This window comes from Stegodyphus dumicola, chromosome 10 (genome assembly GCF_044657685.1).
Source record: "Stegodyphus dumicola isolate Sdum_Otavi_A_Nest chromosome 10, ASM4465768v1".
NCBI lineage: Eukaryota > Metazoa > Arthropoda > Arachnida > Araneae > Eresidae > Stegodyphus > Stegodyphus dumicola.
The window spans coordinates 11,086,430-11,114,408 of NC_140777.1; the positions used below are offsets into that span (position 1 = coordinate 11,086,430).

At 32.2% G+C, this 27,979-nt stretch overlaps 1 protein-coding gene across 1 annotated transcript in view; it reads right to left on the bottom strand.

Moving 5' to 3' along the window:
- Positions 1 to 27,979, bottom strand: part of LOC118204476 (zinc finger protein 236-like) — a 90,005-nt gene that overhangs the window by 61,120 nt on the left and 906 nt on the right. Inside the window, exon 2 of the mRNA XM_085824621.1 lies at positions 3,301 to 3,836. Within this exon, the coding sequence (XP_085680747.1) occupies positions 3,301 to 3,798 (498 nt within the window). The 5' untranslated portion in view covers positions 3,799 to 3,836. The remainder of the gene's footprint in view (positions 1 to 3,300; positions 3,837 to 27,979) is intronic.

Below are 27,979 nucleotides of genomic sequence, written 5' to 3' on the forward strand. Positions count from 1 at the left end.
AGGCTCACATTCAAATTTCACACTGACTACATCAAAGTAAAAGCGCAAAAAGCCTTTATGGCACTTTATCCGATCTTAGGAAGAAATTCACAACTTCAACCAACAACAAAAAGGTTCATCTGTCTATAGCCTATCAGATCAACAGTCTTTTACGCAGTACCAGCCTGGGCAGCTACAGCAAACACACATAGGTCAAAGCTACAAAGTCAACAAAATATCCACCACCAAATAATGTCTAAATCTCCTTCGTTCATACGCAATACAGTTATCAGAAAAAGTTTTAAAATTAATACCATCAATGAAGAAATTAAAAAGACCACCAGAAATTTCCACCTCAAATGTGACAACCACAGCTATCAAGTCATACAATATCTTGGATCTTACGATCACAGCATCATACAATCTTGGCTAAGAACTATATTTTACAACAACAATTGGAAATAGACAAATCATCATGTAAATATTGTATACATCTTATGTCCTTATGTGTATGTATCTTATGTTATGTATATTGTATATATCTTAAGCAGACTAAAAGACTTTATGTTTCCCTGTGCAAGCAAGATAAAGACTTGTAATTTTTATTTACTGAAGAATTTATTTACTTTCATTTTGTCAAAATTAAGTTTATTTACTAGCATTGTATTGAATCGTTTTTCACGTGACTCACATGACTAGAGCAAACTCTACAATTAGCTTACTATAGTCAAACTTTATTACTTGTTTTAACAAAAATTATTCAAGAACCTTGTAAATATTTTTCATCTATGTATAATATGCATTATCATCATCTCTTAAAAATTTTATATCACTATACCATGCCTATCACATTGTCTAATAATTGCTTCATACTTGACAAATAGATGGCACCACACTATCTTCACTAAGGAAGATTACTATTTTCAACTTAACAAAAGATCCACTAAGACTTACCCAGTAGGGTTAAAAATTTCTGAGTAAAGGTACTCGGGCCGAAAACTTGTAAATACTGTAATTCACCATAAGGAAACATTCTTGCTCTTACTTTTGCAAATGATGAGAAAGCCTGCTGATCTGAGATAATTTGATGGAGGGCAGAGTGTAAAGGTCACTTGGAAGACTTGGAACGAATATCTCTGAAACTGCATGCCTGTTGTTCACAATCTGTAGTTGTTAGTATTTATGAAAGTAGATAAATGACAATAAAACTAGCAGTAGATGCAAAGATGCTGGACATCAATGCTTCATCAAAGAAAAAGGATGTCAGAAACTGTCTCACATGGTACAATAAAATCAGTGCCAGACAATGCCTTAGCTGACACTGTTAAATATGGGACTGCACAGCAGACATCCCACTCATGTGCCTCTGTTGACTAAGCATCATTGTCTACTACGCCTACAGTGAGCCCGGGAACATTGAAATTGGACCATGGATAAGTGGATGGATGGATGAATCGTGATTTCTCATTATCACATCGATGGTCGTGGCAGGATATGCCGTTTTATTGGTGAATAGTCACAGCGATGCTGACAGTCATTCCAAAGGGCCTGTGTTCGAATCCCAGAAAAGGCATGAATGTTTGTAAATGCATAGTGTCTGTGCAGCATGGGGAAGGGCACTCTAAATATGCGGCGAGCCAAAAGTCCTCTCGAGGTGTTGGTGGTAGAGGAAAAGGGGTAGAGACCTTTGGACCCCCCTCCCCGGGTGCTCTCTATTAAAACTGAGGGCAAAACTGAGCAAAGTCATACTGTCACCTGTATGGTGCTCAAGGCTCTTTCCAACAACAGGTGAAATATTGCTGTCCTTGCCATAATGTATTTCATGCGCTTGTTCTGATGTTGCCATCACACATATGAGAGAAGTTGCAACACAATAACAACAGAACAGATTATGAAAGCTCCAGACTATTTGAACATAACAGCAGATCAGTTGCACCCTTACATGGCATCTGTCTTCCCAACTGAAAATGAAATCTTCCAGCAGGACAATGCCTCATGTCACAAGGCTCGAGTTATGTTGGAGTGGTTCGAGGAGCATAAGGATTAATTCCAGTTAATGGCCTAGCCACCTAACTTGGCAGATTTTAACCTGATAGAGCACACATGGGATGTCATGGAGTGGCAACTCTAAGCTCAAACACCACCATGTCGGAATATCTCAACTGTGTGCAACCCCTGCTTAGACATTTGATACAACCTGTCTCCAATCATTTACTAAGAATATGTGGCATTCATGCAAATTGCAGCCGTTCTGCAGGTCAAAGGTCACACAATACATTTTTGATTAGGTAGTACATAATGTTTTGGCTCTTTAGTGTTCAACCAAATCTCACTACCAAGTTACCTGAATAACATTCATTCTGCTTAATAGTTTGGATTATTTTTGCTTTTAATAAATTCCTCTTCCATTTTTATGTTACGCTAATTAAGTCACTTTTGAAGTAAATGATTCCAGCTGTCAAGTATATTCAAAGTCTTGGTACAATTAAAATTGTTTGTTCTCCAGGATTGCTTTTAATAAATTCCTCTTCCATTTTTATGTTACACTAATTAAGTCACTTTTGAAGTAAATGATTCCAGCTGTCAAGTATATTCAAAGTCTTGGTACAATTAAAATAATAGTATAACCAGTGAAAGGAAGCAATAACAATATTATAATGATTGCTTTCAATGAAAGCCAATTAAAAATTCTCTTTTATTTATACATATGATATGACAATTATGATAGAAAAAATCTGACAATTTTTATTGATTGAGACACAAGAATTAGCTCCTAACATTTCTTTCTTTCTCCTACTTTGATCAGAGTATTAATACAATCTTGAATTATGAGAATTAACTCATAACTTTGCTTTCCTCCCATTATTTCTGTGTTTTCTATAGTAAAATGCATATACATTCTACACACAGCAAAATTAGGATTAATTGCTACTGAAGATAAGACTACTTTTTATCTTTCAAAATGTAACAAGTTTTGAATTTTATTTACACAAAATTAGTTCTGGCAGTAATAACATAGGTAGATTTTTCAAACTGTTAATTAGTAGTTAAATGCTTTATTAATAAAATAACTTTTTTTGATTACACTAGCTAAAAGAGAAACAATGATTTTGAAACAATTCAAGCATAAATTAGGACTGATTAGTTTTTAGAAAAAAGCAAATCTATTAAACTTAATTAAAGTTACAGATAAACTTAATAAACATTATTTTATGGAAAATTAAAGTATTATTTAACCTTTTTCCTGTAAAATACACATCCTAAAACTCCAATAATAATAGGTTTTAATTAAAAAATGGCTGCAGTTCAAATTTGTCTCACCTTTCGATCGGGTGGTAAAATTTCATCATTAATTTGAGAAGGAAGAGGCTCTCTTGCAGCTTCCTCATTCTGAAGTGGAACTGAATTAGAGTATTCCACTTCTGAAGGCAATCCAGGTTCTTTATTAATATTAACATCAGATGCTTGAGAAGTTTCAGAAGCTACATGGAAAAGATTAGTTCCATCATATAATGGGATAGTTTGCTCAGACAGCATAGTTAACTGACAGGCATCAAGAAGAATAGTATTTCCATCTGCACTGGTTGCAAGAATGTAACTAGGTTGAGTATCAGACCCAGAAATAGATCCTTCTTGCAGAAATGGAACATTTATAAACTGGGCAGCAGACAAGTCTGAAGTAACAGAGTTACCACTCTCTGATGAGAGAATTGATACATTTTCCATTCTGACAACAGGTACAGTATCTTGCATAACAGAAGCTTCTGTTGATATATTCATATTGTTGTTTGACACACTATTTATTACATCCAGCTCCATTTTGTTTTAGATTTTCTAGCAGCAAAATAACAGGTAAGCTGAAAAATAAATAAAAAATTGAAATATATAACAATTGTTTCCCAAATACAATAATTTAATAAAAATCATAGTAATGTTAATTTAAATAACAACAAATATGCTTGGTAAAAAACATGAAGAGGAAAACTTAATGCATATTTTACTAGGCATTTATTTTTTACCAAAGTATATTACAATTTGTGTAAACATGCTTCCACGAAGACAGCTTCATTATTCTAAACTAACATATTTTGAATTGCTGGAAAAAAATTTAACATTAATTAACAAAGTACCCAACAAAGAATAAAAATGTATGCGATTCTTTTTAGAAAGTATGTATTCTCTCTTTGGTCATGTCAGCAAGTTATCATAATTTCTGTCACACTTTAAAATATCCTCTCAGTGTGCCGTTCTTATTTTGACAGCATTGTTGTGTTAAAACCATTGCTTTAAAATGTAATATGTCTTTGAGATGAATTTGAGAGCAATCTGAACAGCTGCACACATTCGAAAAGGGATGTACTGCATCAAGCTCATTTTGCTGTATTGTGCTAATTACCAGTCACACAGCTGTTAGTGTCACAAGTTGTTAGCAGGAATTGGTTTAGGAAGTTATGGAAGGTATGATTCGGGAAAGCATGTACTCAAAACGTGTAAAGTTTTGAAGAGTGAACTTAATAAACATTATTTTATGGAAAATTAAAGTAGCCATGCATGAGCTGCTCAATGTGTTCTAGCTGCAGATATTCGGTCAGCAGTGATCTCCTCCATACAGGATTCTTCGAGTACCAGAAATTCTCCATGACAGATTGATATATACCACTGTATTATAGAAATGCAAATCATTATGATGACTGCCTCTGAAGCCATAGCAATGTTAATATAGATCGTAATGTATCTTCATGATAGCATCAAGCAACCATGTAATCTTTAATGATGAGTCTCAACATGGTCTGGATGACCAATGTATTTACATGCAAGAACAACATAGTCAGCACCAATCTACAAAATTTTGTTGTCACATGTCTAGAAGGATGGGTATCATGGTATGCAAAAATATGTGATTTTCACATGATACATGATCACCATTAATTTTTATCATAGGACCTTGACAGTCCACAGGTACACAGATGCGAGGTCCTTCAATTATTTGTAACCCTGCCATTTATGAATGACTCTACCAATCCTACAACATTCGGTTCTATACAACATCTTAAAAGTCTTACTTTCCCACTATGGACACTGCCGTAGCCAGCCACATGGGCAGACCTGTCTTCAACTGAAAACCTTTGGGATGCTACAGACTACTTTATCAAGATACTGCCATCACAAAATTTATACGAATAATAAGCCAGAATTCAATCTGCATGGTATGATGTAATGCAGAACTATATTAGAGACCTCTACAAATCCAAATATGACATGTTGCACAATGCATTAACAATACTGATGATCTAATGACACAATACTAATACTAAGAGTATTAGATACTATGTAAATATTTGCTGACAGTAATGAACGAATGCTTTAAGAGGGCAAAAGTGCAGAACCAAGTTGATATGCAACATATATGCATCAACTAAATTTCAAGAACATAAATATTGCTACCAAGATATAGAGGATTGAGTGAAAATTTATTCTTATTATAACCCAAAGCAGATGTCACATACCACTAAAAATGGTGGAGTGTACTTCACCAATACATACCAAAGAGCATATAATTTATCAAAATTAGAAAAAGGTTTATGGTCAGTTATCAGGTCAGGGATGTTAGCATTTTAGAAATAATAGATTTTTTTAATACTTTGATAGATATAGTGGTAAAAGAACTAAGTATGGTGTAATGAGACAGCTTTGATAATGCATTGACTGTGGAGTTTTCCCTTTCACTGAATACAGAAATGAATAATAAGTGGAACAGCTGATTAGAATTAACTAATGAGCTAATGTAGCTCAGTTAGCCATCCAACTTAAGTAAAAGGCCACTGGAAGGCCTTTAACCTAGGCATGCAAAATAACCTACGAGACACTGAGTTCAGAACCAATTTAGTGGCAATACTCATGGTGACAGCTGTGTGTTGCAAAGAAGGTTAATCAGTTTGCAGAAACTGCACCCTGACCAAAAGGCAAAGAGTAATTTTCTTTGAAAGCCATGATTTATATATAATATTGCAGTGGAAATTGTGTATTAGGAATAAAGCATTTGAGAATAGATACCTAGATATGGCTGTGATAAACTGGAGAAAACAACATTATTTTTTGAATATGTTATGATAGAATGATTGAGTCAGCTAATGCTTTCAATGGCTTAAGTGTAAATGATTAGCTCTTAATAATCACAGACTAGGAATATCCAAAGATCAAGATTTTTTAGCTGAATGGCAAAGTATCTATGAATTTCAAGCTGTGATACTAGAATTCTCAGCAAATAGTTTGAAAAGAATGCTAAAGACTTTAAGCTACTCCTTTGGCTACTTAAGCTGCTCCATAACCAACCAAATTCAAGATATTTAGGACTACCTTGGTACAGTGGAAGAATGAATCCTCAATCAAGAAATTTACAGGATCCATAGGATGAAATAAAAGCTGTTTAGTCATAGATACCTTTTGCAATTCAGAATAAACGATCTAGAATAAACGATGTTTGTGTACATCTTGTAATCATCACTGAGCACGTACCGAACACATATAAAATACAACACATGGCGCAGCCCGTTGTTGATTAAAAAAGAAAATCTTTTTTGAAGAACCATGCAGCCTCGGTAAAGATGTTCTAAACAAAAACATCATGGGAAGTTGTTTACTGTGAAATCGAAACTTATATCGCTGGTAAGTGAGTTGTTTATTTTTATTGGAAGTGGCTAAAAATACGTATATATAAACTATTTAAAGTCCTAAATTAAATATGGATGGATTAAAGCCACCAAGTAATCTAAGTTTCGAAAGAAATTTAAGCGAAAATTGGAAGAAATGGAAACAAAAATTCCAAATTTATATGTTAGCGTCTGGTGGTATTACTAAATCACCTGAAATTAAAGTAGCTATTTTATTGCATATAATTGGTGAAGAAGCACTTGAAAAATTTAATACTTTTAATTTAAGTGAAGAAGATAAGAAGGATGTTGACAAAGTAATTGAAGCTTTCGAAAATTTTTGCATACCGAAAGCAAACGAAAGTGTTGATAGACATATATTTTTCTGTCGAACACAACATGTAGGTGAATCGTTTGATGATTTCTTAACCGATTTAAAGAAATTAAGTAGCAACTGTGGATTTGCAGAATTAAAAGATAGTTTAATAAGGGATAGAATAGTAAGTGGAATTCTAAATAAAAATCTCAAAGATAGATTATTAAGGGAAGATCAGTTAACATTGGAGAAATGTATTAAAATGTGTAAAGCTTCTGAATTAGCAGAACTTCAGCTGAAAACTTTAACTGAAGAAAATAAAATAGAAGCTATCAAACGTAATAAATTTCGACCTTCAGAGGAAAAACGTCAGCCTTGTAAGAAAGACTTTCATGTAAAACAAAAGCAACAAAGTACTAAATCTTCTTCAAACTATCAAGGAAATAAGTACAGTAATCCAAAACCATGTAGAAAATGTGCAACTTTTCATAAGTTATACAACTGTCCTGCTTATAATAAGATTTGCTTGTACTGTAAAAAGAAAAATCACTTTTCTAAAATGTGCACTTATAAAAATGTTAATGTTGTACAGAATAATTTAGAGCATGAGTTACATAATAATGGTAATGAATATATTTTAGGGTCAGTAGAAGATATAAATCCATTTTCTAAAAATAAAACCGAATGGTTTGAAAAACTAAAAGTAAACATATCTAAATATTTATTTGTTAAGTTGGATACTGGAGCTCAGTGTAATGTGCTACCATTGCCTAAATTTAAACAATTAAATTTAAGAGAGAAATGTTTGACTAAATCAAAAGTCACTTTAAATAATTACAATGGTACTACAATTGATAAAGTTGGAAAATTTAAATTATTATGTGAAACATCGAAAGGGGACAAGGATGAAATAGAATTTCAAGTCGTAGCATGTGATAAAACTGTTCCAGCTATTTTAGGTTTACCTACAATGCAAAAATTAAACCTAATACAAAGGATTTGTACAGTAAATCCTGATTCTAATGAAAGGTTACCAGAACTTTTAAAAGGATATCAAGATTTGTTTAAAGGAACTGGGAATTTAACTGGATATACATATCATATTAAATTAAAACCAGGAGCTGTTGGTAAAATAGAACCCTGTAGGAAAATTCCACTTAGCTTATTAAATCCATTAAAAAAGGAATTAGCAAGAATGGAAAAAGATGGTATTATAAAGAAAGTTAACCAACCAACAGAATTCGTGAATTCATTAGTGGTAGTAAGGAAAAAGGATGGAAATTTAAGAATGTGTTTAGATCCTCAGCACCTTAACCAAAATATACTGAGAGAACATTATCACATACCAACCTTTGAAGAAATTTCATCTCAAATGACAAATGCAAAGGTCTTTAGTATTTTAGATGCAAACAAAGCTTTTTTTGGCAAATTAAACTGTCAGATTCAAGTTGTGAATTTACTACATTTAACACTCCGTTTGGTAGATATTGTTTTTTGAGGTTGCCATATGGACTGAGTTCATCACCAGAAGTTTTCCACAGAAGTTTTTCTGAAATTTTTAGTGATTTAGAAGAAGTTCAAATATATATAGATGACTTATTAGTTTGGGGTAAAGATAAAAAAGAACATGATTCAAGATTAAAGAAGTTGTTGGACAGAGCCAGAGAAAAGAATGTTAAATTTAATTTAAATAAATGTAAATTTGGGCTGAATGAAGTGAAATATATGGGACATATATTTTCTAAAGATGGTTTAAAACCAGATGAAGACAAAATTAAGGCTATTCTAGATATAAAACCACCAAAAAATGTGAAAGAATTAGAAACTTTCCTAGGAAAGATTACATATGTTTCTAGATTTATACCTAATGTATCAGAATTGACATCATGTTTAAGAGATTTGTTGAAAAAACAAGTTATCTGGAACTGGAATGCAACACATGAAAAAGCATTTAGAAGACTAAAAGATGTCTTGGTAAATAAACCAGTTTTACAGTATTATGATATAAACATGCCAGTAGTTTTATCTGTAGATGCATCTCAAGAAGGACTAGGAGCAGTCTTACTGCAGAATAATTTACCAGTGGCATATGCATCTAAGGCATTAACAGATACACAGAAGAATTATGCTCAAATTGAAAAGGAAACTTTAGCTATTGTATTTGCGTGTGAGAAATTTCACCAGTATATATTTGGAAAAAATATTACTGTGGAAAGTGATCATAAACCACTGGAATCAATTTTCAAAAAGCCATTAAACAAATGCCCTGTAAGACTACAAAGAATGCGTATAAGATTACAGCTATTTCAGTTTGAGATAAAACATAAACCAGGAAAAGAACTTTTTATAGCGGATGCATTATCAAGATCATTCACTGATAAAGGATCTGATTTCTTTGAAGGAGAAATAGAAGCTCATGTTGGATTAGTTGTAGAATGTATACCAATGTCTAACGGTAAAATGGAAGTTTTTCAACTGGAAACAGAAAAAGATGAAGAACTACAAGTTTTAAGAAAATTAATTAAAACTGGATGGCCAGATGAAAAATGTATGGTTCCAGAACTGGCAAAACCATATTTTAACTTCAGAGAAGAACTATCAGAAGCAAATGCATTAATATTTAAAAATTCCTGTGTTGTTGTACCAAGAAGTTTACGAAAAGATATGTTAAGCAGAATTCATTATGGTCATTTAGGAGTAGTAAAATGCAAGATCAAAGCAAGAGAAATATTATATTGGCCAGGAATGTCCAAAGAAATTGAAGATTTGGTACTGAATTGCCAAACATGTTTAAGTTTACAAAAAGCTAATACTAAAGAACCAATGATATCTAAAGAAATACCTAATGGTCCATGGGAAGTATTGGGAACAGACCTCTTTTACTTTCAAGGAAGGGATTATCTAATAGTTATAGATTATTTTAGCAAATATGTTGAAATTGGACATTTGGAAGATTTGTCAAGTGTAGCAGTGATAAAGCAATTGAAATCAATTTTTGCAAGATATGGTATTCCGAAAATAGTATATTCGGATAATGGGCCACAATATAATTGCAGGAAATATAAAGATTTTGCAAGAAGATGGAATTTTGAAACCAGAACTTCAAGTCCAAAATACCCACAGTCTAATGGAATGGTTGAAAGACATATTCAAACTGTCAAGCAAATGTTAGAAAAAGCTGTAGTTGACAACAAAGATCCATATTTAGTTTTACTGGAATATCATAACTCTCCTATTTCAGATGAAATTAAGTCACCTTCAGAATTGATGTTTGGAAGAAAAGTAAATGGATTGATGCCTATAAAAGAGAATTTTGTCCAAGCTAAACGATATGAAGACCATAAACAACATTTACTGAAGAGACAAACCTTACAAAAAAGTTATTATGATAGGAATGCAAGACCATTAAAACCACTGAAAACAGGAGAGAAAATTATAGAAGAAGCAGAAAGACCACGTTCATATAGGATTATAAGAAGAGATGGAAGAATTGTAGAAAGGAACAGAAGAGACCTTCTTAAAGGAACTAATCAGGAAGAGTTTGCAATACAAAACAACTATGAGAATGAAGTTATAGATGAACCCAAGATACATGAAAATAGTAGGAGCACTACAAATTTAGGTGTGCCTGTAAGTCCTTCAAAATCTAACAGAAATGTTGTGTCACCAAATAGTGAAAGAGGTATAGTATCATCAAATTTTTCAAATGGACATAACTACGTCACTCGATCTGGTAGGACTGTTAAGAAACCTTATTATTTAAAAGAATATGTTTAATTTTACTACTATTATTATTTTTTATAAAAAAGGGAGATGTTATATATGTAACTGTAACTGTATCTATTATTATCTTTAATCGTAACTGTAATATAGAATAGTAGATGAGTAATGTAGAATAAACGATGTTTGTGTACATCTTGTAATCATCACTGAGCACGTACCGAACACATATAAAATACAACACAATTACTAAGTTTTTCTTACAAAGGTTGGCAGCAATTCTTATTGCAAAAAGTACACATATTGGATATTAAGCAGATGCTTATAATAATAAAACTAGCTCAGAGATGCCATACTACATTAGGCAAGTCAATTGCCTAGGTGCAGAAATGTGAGTAATACATGAACATTTCCTCTGTTTTAGTGTGATATAATATAAATGAGGATTTGAGTTAAAAAATAATATCTGAGTTGGGTAATTTTGGCATGAATTGTAGAATATCAAAGCTATGATATTGACACTAATATACATACAGATATGAGTGGATTACAAAGAAATATATTGAATTATTGAGTATTTAAATATATTGTATTTTATGTCCCTTGTTCATTATTAAATTGCAAATAATGCAACTAAATATAATATAGAATCATTATTAAGTATAGTAATGTTACAGTTCCTTGTGCTTCTGAATAAGCAAATAGATAGAATATTTAAAAAAAAGAATTTTAGAATTGGAATAGATTTTTGATATACACTCACAATCAAGTATTGAAGCAACAAGACCAATTAGTTAAGAACCTGCATGTGCTCTTAACAAACATAAAAAATAATGAACATTTGAATTAGTTTTCAAATAAGAAAATATTCTAATTTCTTACTTAAACATGTTTATAAATTTATTTGTTGTATAATCTGTTTGTTTAGTACAATGTTTTTAAAACTGTGTTCCACGGGACATCGGAATTCCATGGAAATCACTCAATGGAACGAATTCACTCCGAGTAATTTACACGCTCTTTTTATTTTACAGCTTTACAACTTATGGGTTTTTCAGAAGAGGAAGAGGTAGAAATATGGTAGATACGTATTGAAGAAATTATTCAGCACCTTAGAGGTTTCAGTGAAGCTTTTAATGAGTACTTTCGACATGAATATCAAATTAAATATCAAAGTGAATTTTGCATTAAAAACCCATTAATTGTCAACTGATCATGTTATCAGAAGAATACACAACTTTTATTTAAATTAACATCTTATTCGTTGTTGCAAGTAAAATTTAAATTAATGCTATTAGTTGAATTCTGGTGCAGTGTAAGAGATAAATTTTCTAATTTGTCAAAAAGGCCATGTTGGCACTTCTACCATTTGCAACTACACATAACTGAGTTTTCAGCTGTATGTGTCAATAAAAAATAAATATCACAGACTTGATGACAAACCTGACAGAAAAATTCAGTTTTCATCCATAAAACCTAATGTTAAGTATATCATCAATAATAAAATGCAATACCAATCATCTTATTAATACTTTGAAGATAATGGCTAAAATATAGGTCAAAGTTGCAATGTCCTAAAAAGATGTCTCCGATCGAAATATCAGCCAGAGAAATTCTACCCCCTTACTCTTCAAGCTCTGGGGATAGCCATTATTTGATAAACTTCCATGAACATTGTCCAGTGACTGGTATTTTCCTGATTAGTGTTCCTTTTTGCATTTATCAGAATGAAACATAATAGGACTGCAGGGTTTGCTGGCTGATGAAAAAGAAAGTATTGCATTTCTGGAGAAATATGGCATTTTGCCCACCAACAGGCAGTACTAAATTCGCATTCAATAAAATTATGCATCATGAATGACCAATTTTCATGGAAATGGAATATGAAAAATTGCATGCAAAGTGTTCGAATAGAGGTCAAAAATTGGTTTGAAGATAGCCGTATCTTGATAACAAATGTTTGCTGTTTGCTGCTGTGCAATGTCAAAAGTGAAAGTGTGCAGGATGCCAGATTTATGCAATTCTCTGATACTCAAAAAGATCAGTATACATAGCATCAGGAAAAAAAAATATTACAAAAGGATTTTTAGAAAAACATAAGTTTTATTCCCAATGTTTCTTCCTTTTTTAATTTTAAACTACAAAAACCATTTCTTGAAAAATATAAGTTTTATTACCAATATTTTCTTTTTTTTTAATTTTACTGATTGGTTGTTCTTTTATACAATTCTTAGTGAACTGCCATTTGTAAGCTGGCTGTCGCCTTTTGTGCATTAGCTTGATAGAAAATTAATTGCCAACGAGCCTGTGATTTTTTTTGGTGAGGTGAAGATCATTAGAAAGCAGGGCTTAATTTCTAAATTTAGAAGTGCTGGAGCCCTATGGAAGACTGTCAGCAAAGGCGAACAAGAGTAAATAAATAAATAAAATGACTATTAAACTCATTAATAATTTTAAAATTAAATAGTTAATTATTATCAAATTAATTAATCGTTATTTAATTAATGTTTATTAATTGTTATTTAATCAATAATTATTACATAACTAATTATTATTTATTGAAATTAGATAATTAAAATTTAATTAAATGTGAAGAGATAAATTAAAATTTAATAAGCAATTTTTAATATAATTTTATTGCAAAAAATATAATTTTCGAGATAAAATTTCTATTGAAATTGTTATTCAATTACATGAAAGAAGTGTTTCAGCCTTCTAATTTAAGGCTTCGGTGTGCTTCAGCTAGAATTGTGATTTACAAAAACTAAGAAGCACCAGCCCAATTTAAGCTCTGATCGTAGGGGGCAATAAAAGTTCTTTTATCATCACAAAAATTAAATATATTTAAAGTATAGCTGATGAAAATTCAAATAATGCTAAAAACATGGTGAAACAGAATGAGGGCGTGAGGGTATGAATGGGTGGAAACAAAAAATGAAGGGGAATCTTGGTGAGAGAGAATGTTCTCTTTGACCGCAGCTCTCTGCTGATATAATTATAGCCATCAAGCAGATATGTGTCCGGGGTAAAATGAGTCCTGAATCTGATTACTAAGGATGAATGTAAAGCAATATAACCTAATTCCAAAGGATGAATGTAAATTAGACTTTTCGCCCCTCCCCGGTACTTGGTTACATTAGTGAATACTGTGGGAAGACAATGCTTGAGCATAGGAGCATGCATTATAGGACGTGCTTGAGCAGTTTATTTCAGTATTTCACTCTTATTGTACTGGCTGTCACTTAATGCATATACAGGAACACAAATTTTCCTTCCAGCGAGGATAACTAACTGTAACCATTGATAACAATACACTAAATACGATGACATGGCGAGAAATTTACATGTTCCTAAACAAACTACTCCCCCAAATTTATTGCCCTTCTTAAAGGGAAAGGTTTCCGCATGTGAGTGAGAGGACTTTACTTAAACGTCTCATGTTCTCATGAGTTCATATTTCTAGGGAAATAGAGTATTGCAAGGTCTGCTTATTGTTAAACTAAAACGTTAGGAATTCTAATTTTTCTCCTTGAAATCGTGGCTCAGTTTTATACAAAGAAGTATCGGAGCTCATCTTATTTAGGGCTCCGGTGTGCTGCGGCTAGAATTGTAATTTATCTTAAACATTGAGAAGCACCAGAGCCGGTCTCTGGCGCAATTTAAGCACTTAGAAAGTATCAAATTTTTTTTAAAGTTCTTTTCTGGATCTGTTGGAGCTTAGTTGGAATGTTCATAATTGAACATTCATTTCCTTTACTAAATTTTAATGACTTTGAAAACGTGTTCAACATCACATATTCAGCATCTTTTTTTTTCATCCTCAACTATAATGTTTTTAGCTTAACTATCTATATACTGAGTCAAGAATTTTTCTTTTGAAAATCAGATTGAAAGCTAGACTCAAAAACTGTTTCCGTAACTCTTCCATTTAATGACAGAGTATTATGCATTACAATTTTAGACCTATAACTTCTCTGAGAGATTGTTACTCTTAAGAATAACTTGGCTGAACTCTCCAAAACCTTATATAGTCAAAAGTCGTTAATTCGGACACCCATAATCCGGACCTCAAAGCTAAAACTTTCTGTGCATGCGCCGCGTTGACACATGCGCATAGGCATTTATGCGTGCGCGTAAGACATTTACGCGCACATGCGTGTGCGCAAGTGCAGAATACGTTTTCGCGTGCGCGTTTAATGTATAACGGACGGTGCAAGCTAAAATTATATAATTATCTATTTCAGTTAATGTTGATGATTGCGTTGTTCCTTAATCTTCGAATTGGATGCTGCTTATTATTTTTTGTAGACTGTAAGAGCAATTTTATAAAAGTAAACTTGAACTTTTGATTATGTCAATTTCCGATTCTGGAGCTCCCGAAGGATCTACAAAACGAAAGTATGTCTCGATGTCCGTCAAACAAAAAGTGGATAAAGACATGAAGAAGGTGACAGAGATGTTAGTGAAAACAAAAAAATTTCGATTGACAAGTTAGTCGGTATTCTCGGCACAGCAATTACGGGACTTCTAACTGAACAAGAAATCATGTCTGTTTATAGAATTAAAGAGAAAGTATTATCACATAAAACGAAACAACTTACATTGAAAGAAATGTTTAATAAAGTAAACAAATAAATATTAAGCTTCTTCTTTTTTTTTTTTTCTTTTTTTTTTTCTGTAAATTTTGATACCCTTTAGATCATAATTGTTCTTTATTTCATAAATTACGGTTTCATGTTTTTAATTTTAGAATTTGTGCATGCCATCTTACGAGATTTAAACTGATGATCTATAATCCGGAATCGCCGAAGTCCCGACGAGTCCGAATTAATGACTTTTGACTGTATTGCTACCTATATCTCAAGGCCAGGCTTAATGACATAATTAATATGGTTATTTTTAACAGAGAATATTATTTATTATGGCAAAAAGAAGGCATTTAAATTTTTTTATAATTACAAAAGCAGTAAAACTTCTGATGATATTAACAACTGAGGTCTTGTGAAAAAAAGCATAAAAAAGTGCAAAGGAAGAATTTTTTTAATTTCTAGCAATGGTTGTTGATAGAAGATCATTCACAAGTGTGTAGAAACACATAATACGAAACATAAAAGGAATTACAACCATACAAAATAAAATTTAAAAGCACGCAAGATAAAAATTCAAATTTCAAAAACACACTAAGAGAAAAAAAAGGATTTATTATAATTTCCTCAATAATACATTAGATGGTAATTATTAGTTTCTCATTAAAATACATGGCCTTCTCACGGACAGGGGCAAGGGGGACATCTGTCCCCGGGCGCAGAATCCAAGGGGTGCCAAACTGATGTTAGGACATTTTAGAATTAAATGTTTTCCATCCTTGGCAAGCAGTAGGGGGCGTGGAATCTTCAGTTGTCCCTTGGCGCTGAAAACCCTAAAAACTCTAGCTACGACTCTGCTCACAGATTAGTGCAGTTAGTACTAGTTGAGAACAACATTGCTAAAGAATATATATATATATATATATATATATATACATATAATATATATGTGTGTGTGTGTGCTCCAAGCTGAAATATTGTGACATTTTAATTTTGATCCAGTGTTTTATCTAACTGTTTAACCTACAGTTTTATTCTTGGAGAAGTTTCCCACTTTTATGATGTAGGCTTAAATGAATTTAAATAAATTTTGGAATTTTTTTACAAACTTGTTTGGCTTTGTTACATAAAAAAAATTTTAAATTGACCATTGTATTTTCTCTATATAATGACGTGCTGAAAACTAGACTTTTATTTATATGTAAATACAAAAAATATGATGGCTTTGCTCTACGCAAACAGGCAACCTCTAATTAACTTTCCGCAATTTCAAGATCTTCCCCCTAGACCAGTACTTACGAGAACATTCTGGTATGCTTCATAATCGCTACTATAAATGAAGAGTTCACACTATTTTTCATCAGATTGCTTTTCTCCTCCTGCTGATTAAGAACTTTACTGCCACTCTTCCCGTCTGTCTTTCTTTCTTTGAATAGTATGGTGCAGCAAATTTAAAGTTAATCCTAAGTCTAAATTACCATTAAAGTTAATCCTAAGTCTAAGTTACCATTAAAGTTAATCCGAAGTCTAAATTACTATCATGTATGTAATCTTGAAGAATCTAAAAGAATAATGATTTGCCATTTGAATTGAATAAAGATGTGGAATCAAAAGAGCTAACTTCTTCTGTGCCATCATTTCATGCCAACTTTCAAGTGAGTTTTTCAACTTTGAAAAAATGATTAAAATTTGGCACTTGTCTTCACCAGAACAGCATGCAGCAGAGTGTTTTCAAATTTATGGGAATCTGGCATTAAGAAAAGTACAACTTAAAAGAAACTGTATTACCATTGGCTGTGCAAATTGAAAAATTATAAAAAGAGGATTTAAGCTTTTTATATGTTATGTCTGTAACTTGTAGACGTTGATTAACTAAATAAACAATCTGTTCATTCAAACTTCTGCCGGAATGACTGGTGCAAGTTTGTCAAAATCTCCCCAATTTTCCTGGTTGACAGAATTTCATAATCAAATATGATGTTTTACTTTGCTGTTTATGTCTTGAATTCCCTTTTTTATTTCAGTATCTCGCATAATTTAAATGTATGTTTTCTTCCATTTATTTGGCTTTTCTATCATGAATTGTAATTTTTATATGCTCAGTTATCTTGACTTCGGCATGTTTTCTGAATTTTCCGGATAGTCGACCTTTTACTGTATATTAATATACATATGGGTGTGCAAATGCAATTTAATATGCAAGAGTGGATAAGATTACTTAAAAAAAAGTTTCACGTAAAATGTTGTAGAAAAATTAAATTTAATATTTGTTATAATAACGGAAAGCAAGGAAGTTGAAGTGTGACATAAATTGGAATGTATGCTTTAATGCATATTAGCTAAATTATCTTTCTCAGTACAAAAGATTAATTTAGAAGTCAAATGAGCAAAGATTAATTTAGAAGTCAAACACTAAAAATCAGCGTTCCATTTGTAAATTTTCACAGGGCTAGTTTCGATGGTTTTACCGAGCCATCAGCCTCAGCTGCCAAAGTGCAAATGAACGAGATAAGATATAGTGATTAGATAAGATAAATTAAGAATGGCTGGACAGGAGTTATGCTACTGGTGCCATCAATTGATGAAATGAGAACTAAAACATAATTTCCTTAAAGGCTGAAAGCAAAGATGGATTGGAATTAGGGTCGTTAACTAAAACTGAAAGACTTTTTTTTAAATGTGAAATGACTCCAGGAAATCCAATTCACCAATGGAAGATGCTTTTTGAATAATTTTGGCTGCAGAAAAACTGAAAGTGTTATTTTCGGATCTACAATGCTGGGCAACAGAGGCCTTCTGTGTTTCCTTTTTCCTAACATATGTTTCATAGTCCTTAATGCAAAATTTTAAGGTTTTCTTAGTTTGACCAATGTAAATTAAACCACACTGGCAAGGAATCCTGTAAATACTCCAGGAATTCATATCCGGAATGGGGTCCTTGAGTATGGAACTCAGAATTTTATTGATAGGAAAATAAACTACCCGAAAGTTAAATTTCTGTAAAATACATGCAATTTTACAGCTAATTGATGGAATGAAAGGAATGACAACATAATTCTTATAATCTCCTAAAACAAGAGCATGCCTTTTGGTGTGTTGAGATGAGAATTTTATTACTGCTTGATTAATAATGTTCGGGAAAGAGCCACTGTCAATAGCTACTGCTTTTAAATAATTTAATTCTTGATGAAGAGCCAATTTGGAGGAGCAAACTTGAAGTGCACTGAAAACAAAAAAATAAAATGAAGCTAACTTTTGTATAGTTAGATGACATAATTTGAAGTGTGGTGGAAGGCAAACTGATGAAGGTTTATGGTAAACTGTAGTACTGAAGTTGGATGTGTTACGTGTGACCAAGATGTCAAGCAATGGAAGAGAATTGCATGTCTCAAGTTCTCTATCCATTCCTCGACATCGAAAATTTTGCATTAACACTTTTGCGCCTAACGGGGCACATACGTCCCAAGTAAATTTCAAAAAATACTTTTAGGACAGAAACGCTTCTCTGTCTAATGGGAGACTTTCCCACCCAGTCCTGCCAATATTTTTTAAGGTATTTTCATTCACAGAACATAGATGGCACTACCGTACATAATGCAATTCTTGCATTTTTGAAGTGTTGTAATAGCTCATTCCATACGGTACGAACATAAATAGTTTAGTTTTGGAAAATACCACATATTTTCGATTAAATTTTGATTGATCCATAAATTTAAGGCCAGATAAGTTACTCATGAAGCGGATAAACTGGTAAGTGGCAAAGTTTTACTTCTGTTTTTATTATCAGGACATATGTGTCCCTCTCGTCTTGGGTAGTGGGAACGCATTGTCTCAACAGTCCTATGTGATCATTTCATTGATATTATCTTTTTCAGTTACTTTTGAAATAGTTGCTTATTATTTTTAATTTAAGCACAAATTAATTCAGTCTAAAATGATTTGATGCTGAGGACTTACTAATGAAGAAATCAAAAAAATTTTAGAAGAGTCAGATGACAAAGATATTGATTTGGATGATGAAATAGACAATCCCGATTTTCAAGATCCAGCACCCAATTTGCAGTCCTAAATCAGTGTTTAAAATTTTCCTAAAAATATAACATCTTAGTTTTAGCATTCTATTGTGCCCTACTCATAGTTTATGCTACCAAAATTGTTCTGTTGTTAAAAAAAAAAAAAAAAAAAAAAAAAAAACTTGTTGGGAAAGGGTTAAGGAACATGACGCATAGGTTATGAAAAAGGAAACACAGAAGTCCTCTGTTGCCCAGCGTTGTTGGTCCGAGAATCACACTTTCAATTTTTATGCAGTCAAAATTATTCAAAAAAGCATCTTCCATTGGTGAATTGGATTTTCTGGAGGCATTTAACACTCAAAAAAAATGTTTCTGTTCTAGTTAACGAATTCCAGTCCATCTTTGCCTTCAGCTTTTAAGGAAATTATGTTTTAGTTCTCATTTCCTCAATAGATGGTGCCAAAAGCTTCACTCCTGTCCATCCATTCTTAATTTATCTTATCTAATCACTATATCTTATCTCGTTCATCTACGCTTTGGCAGCTGCGGATGATGGTTTGGTAAAACCATCGAAACTAGTCCTGAGAAAATTTGCAAATATAACGCTGATTTCTGTTGTTTGACTTCTAAATTAATATTTGTTCGGCATGTTATTTTATCTTAATTATGAGCAAAGATGTTATCAGAAAAATAAATTAAAAAAAGCAATTAGGTCTTACAGCTTGTAAATATTAATGATTTCTGGACTTAGGCAGTTCCTCTAGTTAGTTTTCAATTTAGCAATAATACAATGCTATTTTGCATAACAAATTTAATCTGTTCCATGGCAACATTGATCATGCTAATCTATTCTGTAGACACTGTTTCCATAAGTTACAATGAAAAAAATTTTAATCATTCCAAACTCTGGTCCAAAATCATCAAACTCACATATAACATTTCAGAAAATAATAAAAACATCACTAATTATTGGAGAAGTCAAACAACAAGAATCAGGACAATATTTGTAAATATTGCAGGACTAGTTTCGATGGTTAAACTACGGAACCATCTCCCTCAGCTGCTTAAGTGTAATTTGCACTTAGACAACTGGTAATATTTGTAAATTTTGCAGGACTAGTTTCAATGGTTCTGGTAGAAATACATGGCACTGACACTGAAAATAACCAGCCATTTTGTTCATTTCAGCTTAGTGAGATTCCACTGCTGAGTTGTGTCCTAAACCTTTTCTCATTTCTAATTAAACAAAGTTTTGCTTTAAGGAATGTGGAATCGGTCTAATTCTCATTTTTTCGGAGGGGCCTTAAAAGCTGCAGTAGGCATGAACTTTTTCTCTTACAACTTCCTTCCAGAAGAAACTTTTTTTGAACTTCCTTATGTTCCAGGGCAGGACACGCTGCAGGGTCTTCAATGGTAATGCAATATTTTTCCAACAAAAAGAAGATAGTTTGGAAGCTATTCATATGGAATAGCTGATGCTGAATCCATTTAAGAATACTGTTCTGTGTGGGGGGGGGCAGACTAGTATTATCAAAACCCTCTTAAATATATGCCTCCCTACTGAAGGCTTGTAGTTTAGTGATGTGATAAACTTTTGGCTATCTCGATGGGGTGTAAAAGATAGCCCCTTCGGACAAAACAAGGCCAAGTTAGGGAAATTTCATCCTTGGTCTTGAAAAGGCACCAAAGCATTGTTTTAGTAGGTTGAATGTCTGCTTAATTTAATCTTGATATTTTTTTTCGGATTTCATTATGCCTTTAAAGTGCTGTGTGTGCTGTTATGCCAAGGAAATTATAATGATGGTCCTAAAGTGTCAGTATATACATTTCTTAAACAACAAAATGTATTACATAGATGTTTAAAATCGATACTGCGAGAAAATTTTACCATTTCAAAGTATTCTCGGGTAAGTTAAGCCTAACTTGAAATTTAAATTAAGATATTTGCATGGGTGCGGTTAATATTAAGTGGTAGTGGTAGTAGTAGATTTATGGCGCAAAGCTCAATAGGCCATATGCGCCAAACACAGGATTCTTTTTTAACACGTTAATATTAAGATATTTCATTTCTATAGTATACATTATGTATTGTGTAATCACATATCAATTAGTATAATTATGCATTGAATTATATCAAATTATAAGCAAATATTCACTTTCTTTTAAAAATCTCCAATTTTTTTACTTTTTGATTTATAACTTGGAACTTTTAACTTCATACACATATGGCAGAAAATGAAATTATTTAATATTTAATATATTTTTGTATTAGGGAGACATACATATATGCTTGAACACACATATGCTTGCTATTAACTGTTCTGTTAAAAAATAAATTGCATTACCAGAAATCCTACTTTTATTACTTTAAAATTAGTAATTAGGTCTAGTTTTACATTTGCGGGATTTAGCTCTGTGAATTACATTTCCACAAGAAAGATTTTCAGCGCGTTTCTGAATACTATGATATAAAAACAAGGAAGAAAATAGAAATTCCACTAAAACAAGTACAATTGAAAGAAAATGCAGTTAAGAACATTTTGAGAATGCTATCAAAATACTTGGTAAAATGACAGCAGAGGAAAATTTATTTAAAAATTGGACGGATTTCATTACGGAAGGAGGGAGGGATGGAGTGTTAATGCAAGGGATGTCCGGTACCCTATTATGTCATAGCACTTTTCCCAACTTAATTAGGCTCTACTACATACACTCTGGTGACAAGGACTGGAAACATTGGCTAACACCTTGCTATTTACTAAAAATAAGAAAGAATTGTAATACAACTTGTGAATATAGAATTAGTTTCTTTTTAATGGAAGCTTTTGTGCTTATAAATCTGCCTTGCTAAAATTTAAAACCTTCTAATATCCTTTAAAATATTTCCTACATCCTTCCTATATATTTTTTATGCACTTAAGCGACTTGAATATTATTAGTATGGATGGAGATTCCAACTTTTCCTTACTGTTACATATCAAAAGTCAACCAGTACTTTAAAGCATTATTTTAACTGTAAACATACAATATAAGACCATACAAAAATTAATAACGTATATTTCATGAGTATGAATATGTTTCTAGTATTATCCGTGAATGAATTGAAAATATATTTTTTCATCTCTCCTTCTCTCTGTATATATATATATAGAGAGAGAGAGAGAGAATATACGTATAATAATTTATTCACTAAAGAAATATTGATTGTATTACAGTCAAAAGTCGTTAATCCGGACTTCGGCGATTCCGGATTATAGATCATCAGTTTAAATCTGGTAAGATGGCATGCAGAAATTATAAAATTAAAAATATGAAACCGTAATTTATGAAATAAAGAACAATTATGATCTAAAGGGTATCAAAATTTACAAAAAAAAAAGCTTAATATTTATTTGTTTACTTTATTAAACATTTCTTTCAATGTAAGTTGTTTAAGTTGCTTCGTTTTTTACGTGATAATACATTCTCTTTAATTCTATAAACAGACATAATTTCTTGTTCAGTTACAAAGTTCCGCTGTTCAAGTCCTATAATTGCTGTATCTACCGACTACTTTGTCAATCGAAATTTTTTCATTTTCAATAACCTCTGTTACTTTCTTCGCTATCGGAAGCGAATTATAATGATGAGGAATTTGATTTAAATCATATCAAAGACGGAGTACATCGAGATGAAATACTACATTTAGTAAGGAATTATAAGCCAAACAAAATAAAAACATCTGCCCTGAAGATAAGGATAGTGCTGACAGATCAACTTCCAATTCATTACGCGCCGTAAAAGATAAACAAAGTTTAGATAAACAAAGGATATGCCTTTATCCATTTTTTGCAGCATTTCCACTTTTTGTTTAATGAACTTCGAAATGTACTTTCGCTTTGTAGATCTTTTACATATTAGTAAATATATATCAGAAATTCTATTTGACATAATCGAAAGTTCAAGCTTACTTTTATAAAATTGCTCTAACAGTCTGCAAAAAATAATAAGCCGGATCCAATTCAAAGATTAAGGAACAACGCTATCTGCAACATTAACTGAAATAGATACTTAGATAATTTTAGCTTAGCTTATATCTTCCGTTATACATTAAACGCACACTCATAAACGTATTTTGCGCACGCGCACAAGCATATTCGCAGCCATAAAGGTCGTACACGCGTAGCTTTGAGGTCCGGATTATAGATCATTCCGGATTATGGGTGTCCGAATTAACGACTTTTGACTGTATTTCCTAATATAAATTTAGCAGAATGTATCAAAATGAGGTAAAAAAAATGTAAGGTAAAAATAAATCATAGGCAGCTGAGAAAGATGATTGTAGAGACATTAGGATAATTTCGAGGCTGGAGAGATGAAAAATTAGCAAAACCTTTGCCGGGAATCGAACCGCGGACCTCTGGAACATGCACCCAGCGTGCAGAACACCACACCACAAAGGCACGCTAGGAAAGTGGAGAAGGCAGGAGATGTACCGACTCTAGTGTAGAATTGGGTGCCCCTTCGATTAACAACAATTTATTTAAAATTTTGGCAATGAAACCTCACTTCTGGTTACCACGATAGTTTTAACTTTGTTTTAGCTTACTTGATTTTATTTAAATGAAAATAGATTGATGTGTACATGGCCAAATTTAAGGCAGAGCACAATGCCTAGTTTGTGCAATTCTAGGATGTTTTTTTAACTGAAAACACATCGATGTGTACATAGCCACAAAGTTTGTGCAATTCTTTGACTTCCTATTTTGGTTTTGTGTAGCGGTCATCTTCAAATCGTGCCTTCCTGGCGCCAAAAAAAAAGGGGTGCCCAATTTTAAACTTTTACCTATATACCTTATATACTCCTCTTTTTAAAGGGATTTTTAGCGGACCCAATCGCCAAATCCTGGGTGGGGAGAATTATCACATGCCACCCTTTTAGTTTGGGCCCCACAGTAGAGACATTAGGATAATTTCGAGGCCAGAGAGATGAAAAATTAGTAATGCCTTTGGCGAGAATTGAACTGCAGACCTCTGGAATGCGCATACAGTGTGCAGACCACCATATCATGAAAGTGGGAGAAATACCTTATACAGTAACACAGTCAAAAGTCGTTAATTCTGACATCAAAGCTACAAACTTTCTGCGCATGCATCGCTTTGACGCATGTGCGTAAGACTTTTGCGGCTGCGAATATGCGTGTGCGCGTAATACGTTTACGCGTTTAATGTATAACGGACGGTATAAGCTAAGCTAAAATTATCTAATTCAGTTAATGTTGCAGATTGCGTTGTTCCTTAATCTTCGAATTGGATCCGGCTGAATATTTTTGCAGACTGTTAGAGCAATTTTATAAAAGTAAGCTTGAACTTTCGATTATGTCAAATAGAATTTCCGATATATATTTAATAACATGTAAAGGATCTACAAAGCGAAAGTATATTTAGAAGTCCATTAAACAAAAGTGGAATTGCTGCAAGAAATGGATAAAGGCATATCCTTCGTTTCTCAAACTATTCCGAAATCTGTTTATCAATTTCCTGCTGCTCTGCGGCCCCGGGGGGGGGGGGGGGGGACGCCGCGGCGCACAATGAATTGAAAGGTAATCTGTCAGCACTATCTTTATCTTCAATGCAGATGTTTTTATTTTATTTGGCTCATAATTCCTTACTAAATGTAGTATTCCATCTTGATGTACTCCGTCTTTGATATGATTTAAATCAAATTCCTCGTCATTATAATTCGCTTCCGATAAAGTAAAGAGAAAGTATTATCACATAAAACGAAGCAACTTAAACAACTTACATTGAAAGAAATGTTTAATAAAGTAAACAAATAAATATTAAGCTTTTTTTTCTTTTTGTAAATTTTGATACCCTTTAGATCATAATTGTTCTTTATTTCATAAATTACGGTTTAATATTTTTAATTTTATAATTTCTGCATGCCATCTTACCAGATTTAAACTGACGATCTATAATCCGGAAAAATCGATAATCCAGAATCAGCGAAGTCCCGACGAGTCCGGATTAACGACTTTTGACTGTATTGAGTTTCGATGGTTCTGTAGTGAAACCATCAAAACTAGTCCTGCAAAATTTACACATATTACGCCGATTCTTGTTGTTTGACTTCTCCAATAATCGTTATTTGGCATGTTATTTTAACGTAAACATCACTGAAGTTGGAAGCGCTAGAAATTACTAATTTATTTTACTTATAAATATATTTAAGTAAGCAATATATATACATACTATGCACATATATATTTTGTACACATGGTCTCACAGTTTTTTTAATTCAGCTTAGTATGAATCTTCCACTACAGGTGAAAATTTCAGCTGTCTTTTTTCCATTTGGAACATCTTTGGGTTTCCTTTTTTGGGGGCAGAAATTGAGATTTCATGAAGTTATCTACAATAGCTTTTCTCCTCTTCAGTATGGTCTTCATGGCACTGACATTGGAAAAAAAAGAAATGGTCATTTGGTTCATTTTAGCTTAGTGGGATGACATTGCTGAGTTGTGTCCTAGACCTCTTCTTATTTCTAATTAAATCAAATTTTACTTTAAGAGATGTGGAATGGGTCTAATTTTCATTTCTTCGGAAGCTCCTCAAAAGCTGCAGTAAGCATGAACCTTTTCCTCCCAGAAGAAACTTCTTTTAAAATCTTCCTTATGTTTCGGGGCAGGACATGCTGCAGTTCTTCAGTGGTAATCCAATATTTTTCTAATAAACAGAAGAGAGTTTGGAAGCTATTCATATGGAATGGGTGATGCTGAATCCATTAATCACCATCAAAGATACTGTTGTGGAAGCAGCCTATTATGCACATGAAATGGAAACAAAGAACATATTCACACAGCTAAGCCTTATATAGAAACTAAACTTGCAGCCTGGTTTTCAGGTTAGCATTTAGTCTCCACTAATCACTATCCATGTAATGTAATATGAAAACAAGTAGATTTATTTATATGTTCCTCTGCTCACTGTTTTTGCTTATGCACAAAATGTTTCTTTTTTCTTTTCTTTTTTTTTGTGTGTGTAAATTTACATGCTCTTGAAACAGGAAATTAAACAAATTTAGCTATATTTTTAATATATGTGCAATTTGTAATGCTGGATTAAAAGATTTTCAGCCATCATGGACTATAGCTTCCACAGCAGATAAATAAACCAACACGAATACAAACTGATTGCAAGCTAAATCTGTATAATTATTATGTGCACTGTAGCCAGAGTTTGACACATTTTGAAATTTTGGTGACTTCTAATAAGATGGTTACACTAATATTTAAGTACCATTGTTTAGACAAATATTTATATTATGTTTCTACAATATGAACATTTTGATATATATTTTTATATCACGTCTTAATAATGCTTATTTTATTAATATATTTATTTTAACTAATTCTGTGATTAATTAACCACAAAACTTGCACCGACAAAACAGAAAAGTACCACCAAACTTTCTTCTATTTGATTTGACAAGAAACTTTCAATTTCAATTCAAAGTATTTCAAAACCAAAATACTTTGAATTACGTTTCTAAAGACATTTTATTTAAACAAGCATTTCTGAAAATGAAAATACTAGAATATTTCCATTTTAAATTTCCTTTAATGCAATTTTATTTTATTTAATGTAGCATTTTAAGCTTTGCTTAAGATAGATTAAATCTGATATGACTTATACACCTAACTTTTATATGTCAGCAATTTCCAATGTTGAACAGTAGTGACTGCAAGTGTTCTGACTTTAGCACCTGTGAAAATTACAATGCAAAACAGGAAGCTCCTAAGATTTTTATATATTTTCTGATGATGATTTAGAGAAGGCTCATATTTTTTACGAAATTAATGTAAAAACATGCCTTTCATTTCTTGTCATTAAATCCATTCACAAGAAATAATTTTGATACAGAGTGGGAATTCTATAATACTTGCAGTAAACTTTGATGATGTTACAAATATACTTTTAGAAACTGTTACACTGAAACATATTAGTGAAATAGCCAACATTTATTTTCACATGTTATATTGAAGCTCAAAATACTAAATGAAATACACATTTTTACAGTGGTCATGTTGCAAAGCATTACTAAATATAGGGTACAACTCTGATATACGCCTTAATTTCACCAAATGTGGCGATGTGTTCTGCGCTGGTTTTTGGCGCGATTGCGTGTTGTATGGCAACCCTGTTGATGTTGAAAAATGCCAACATTAAAAGAGTAATGGAAATTTTTATATTTCTTTTTGTATATTTTATATTTGGGCAGAAAATAATTTTCATATACTTGGTATAAAATGAAATTTTTCTTCCAGATTCTAAAATTAACAGTAAAAAATGCGGGATTATTATTTTATTATGCAAGCTTTAAACACAAAATTATTATTGACTGAGATGTGGTTTAATGAAGAAAGCATTCTATTTTTCTGCACACAGAGTGCTCTTGTGTTTATAGAATTCAGAATGACTCTGTTTAAAACACAAAGACAAAGGAAATGGTTTTATGAACGTTTCCTCTGTTAATGTAATTCTTTAATTTTCTGTTTCTGTTAGAAAATTCTATGTAATTTTATAGCTCAGCAGGCACACAGTCCTGCTCTGCCTTAATCTGGACATACTTATCATTGAAGTTAAAAATGACAAATAGCAGACTGAAACAATAACCATAGTGGTTTAAATTGTATTATTGTGAGTAAATATGCTCAGATGGAACTGAAATGA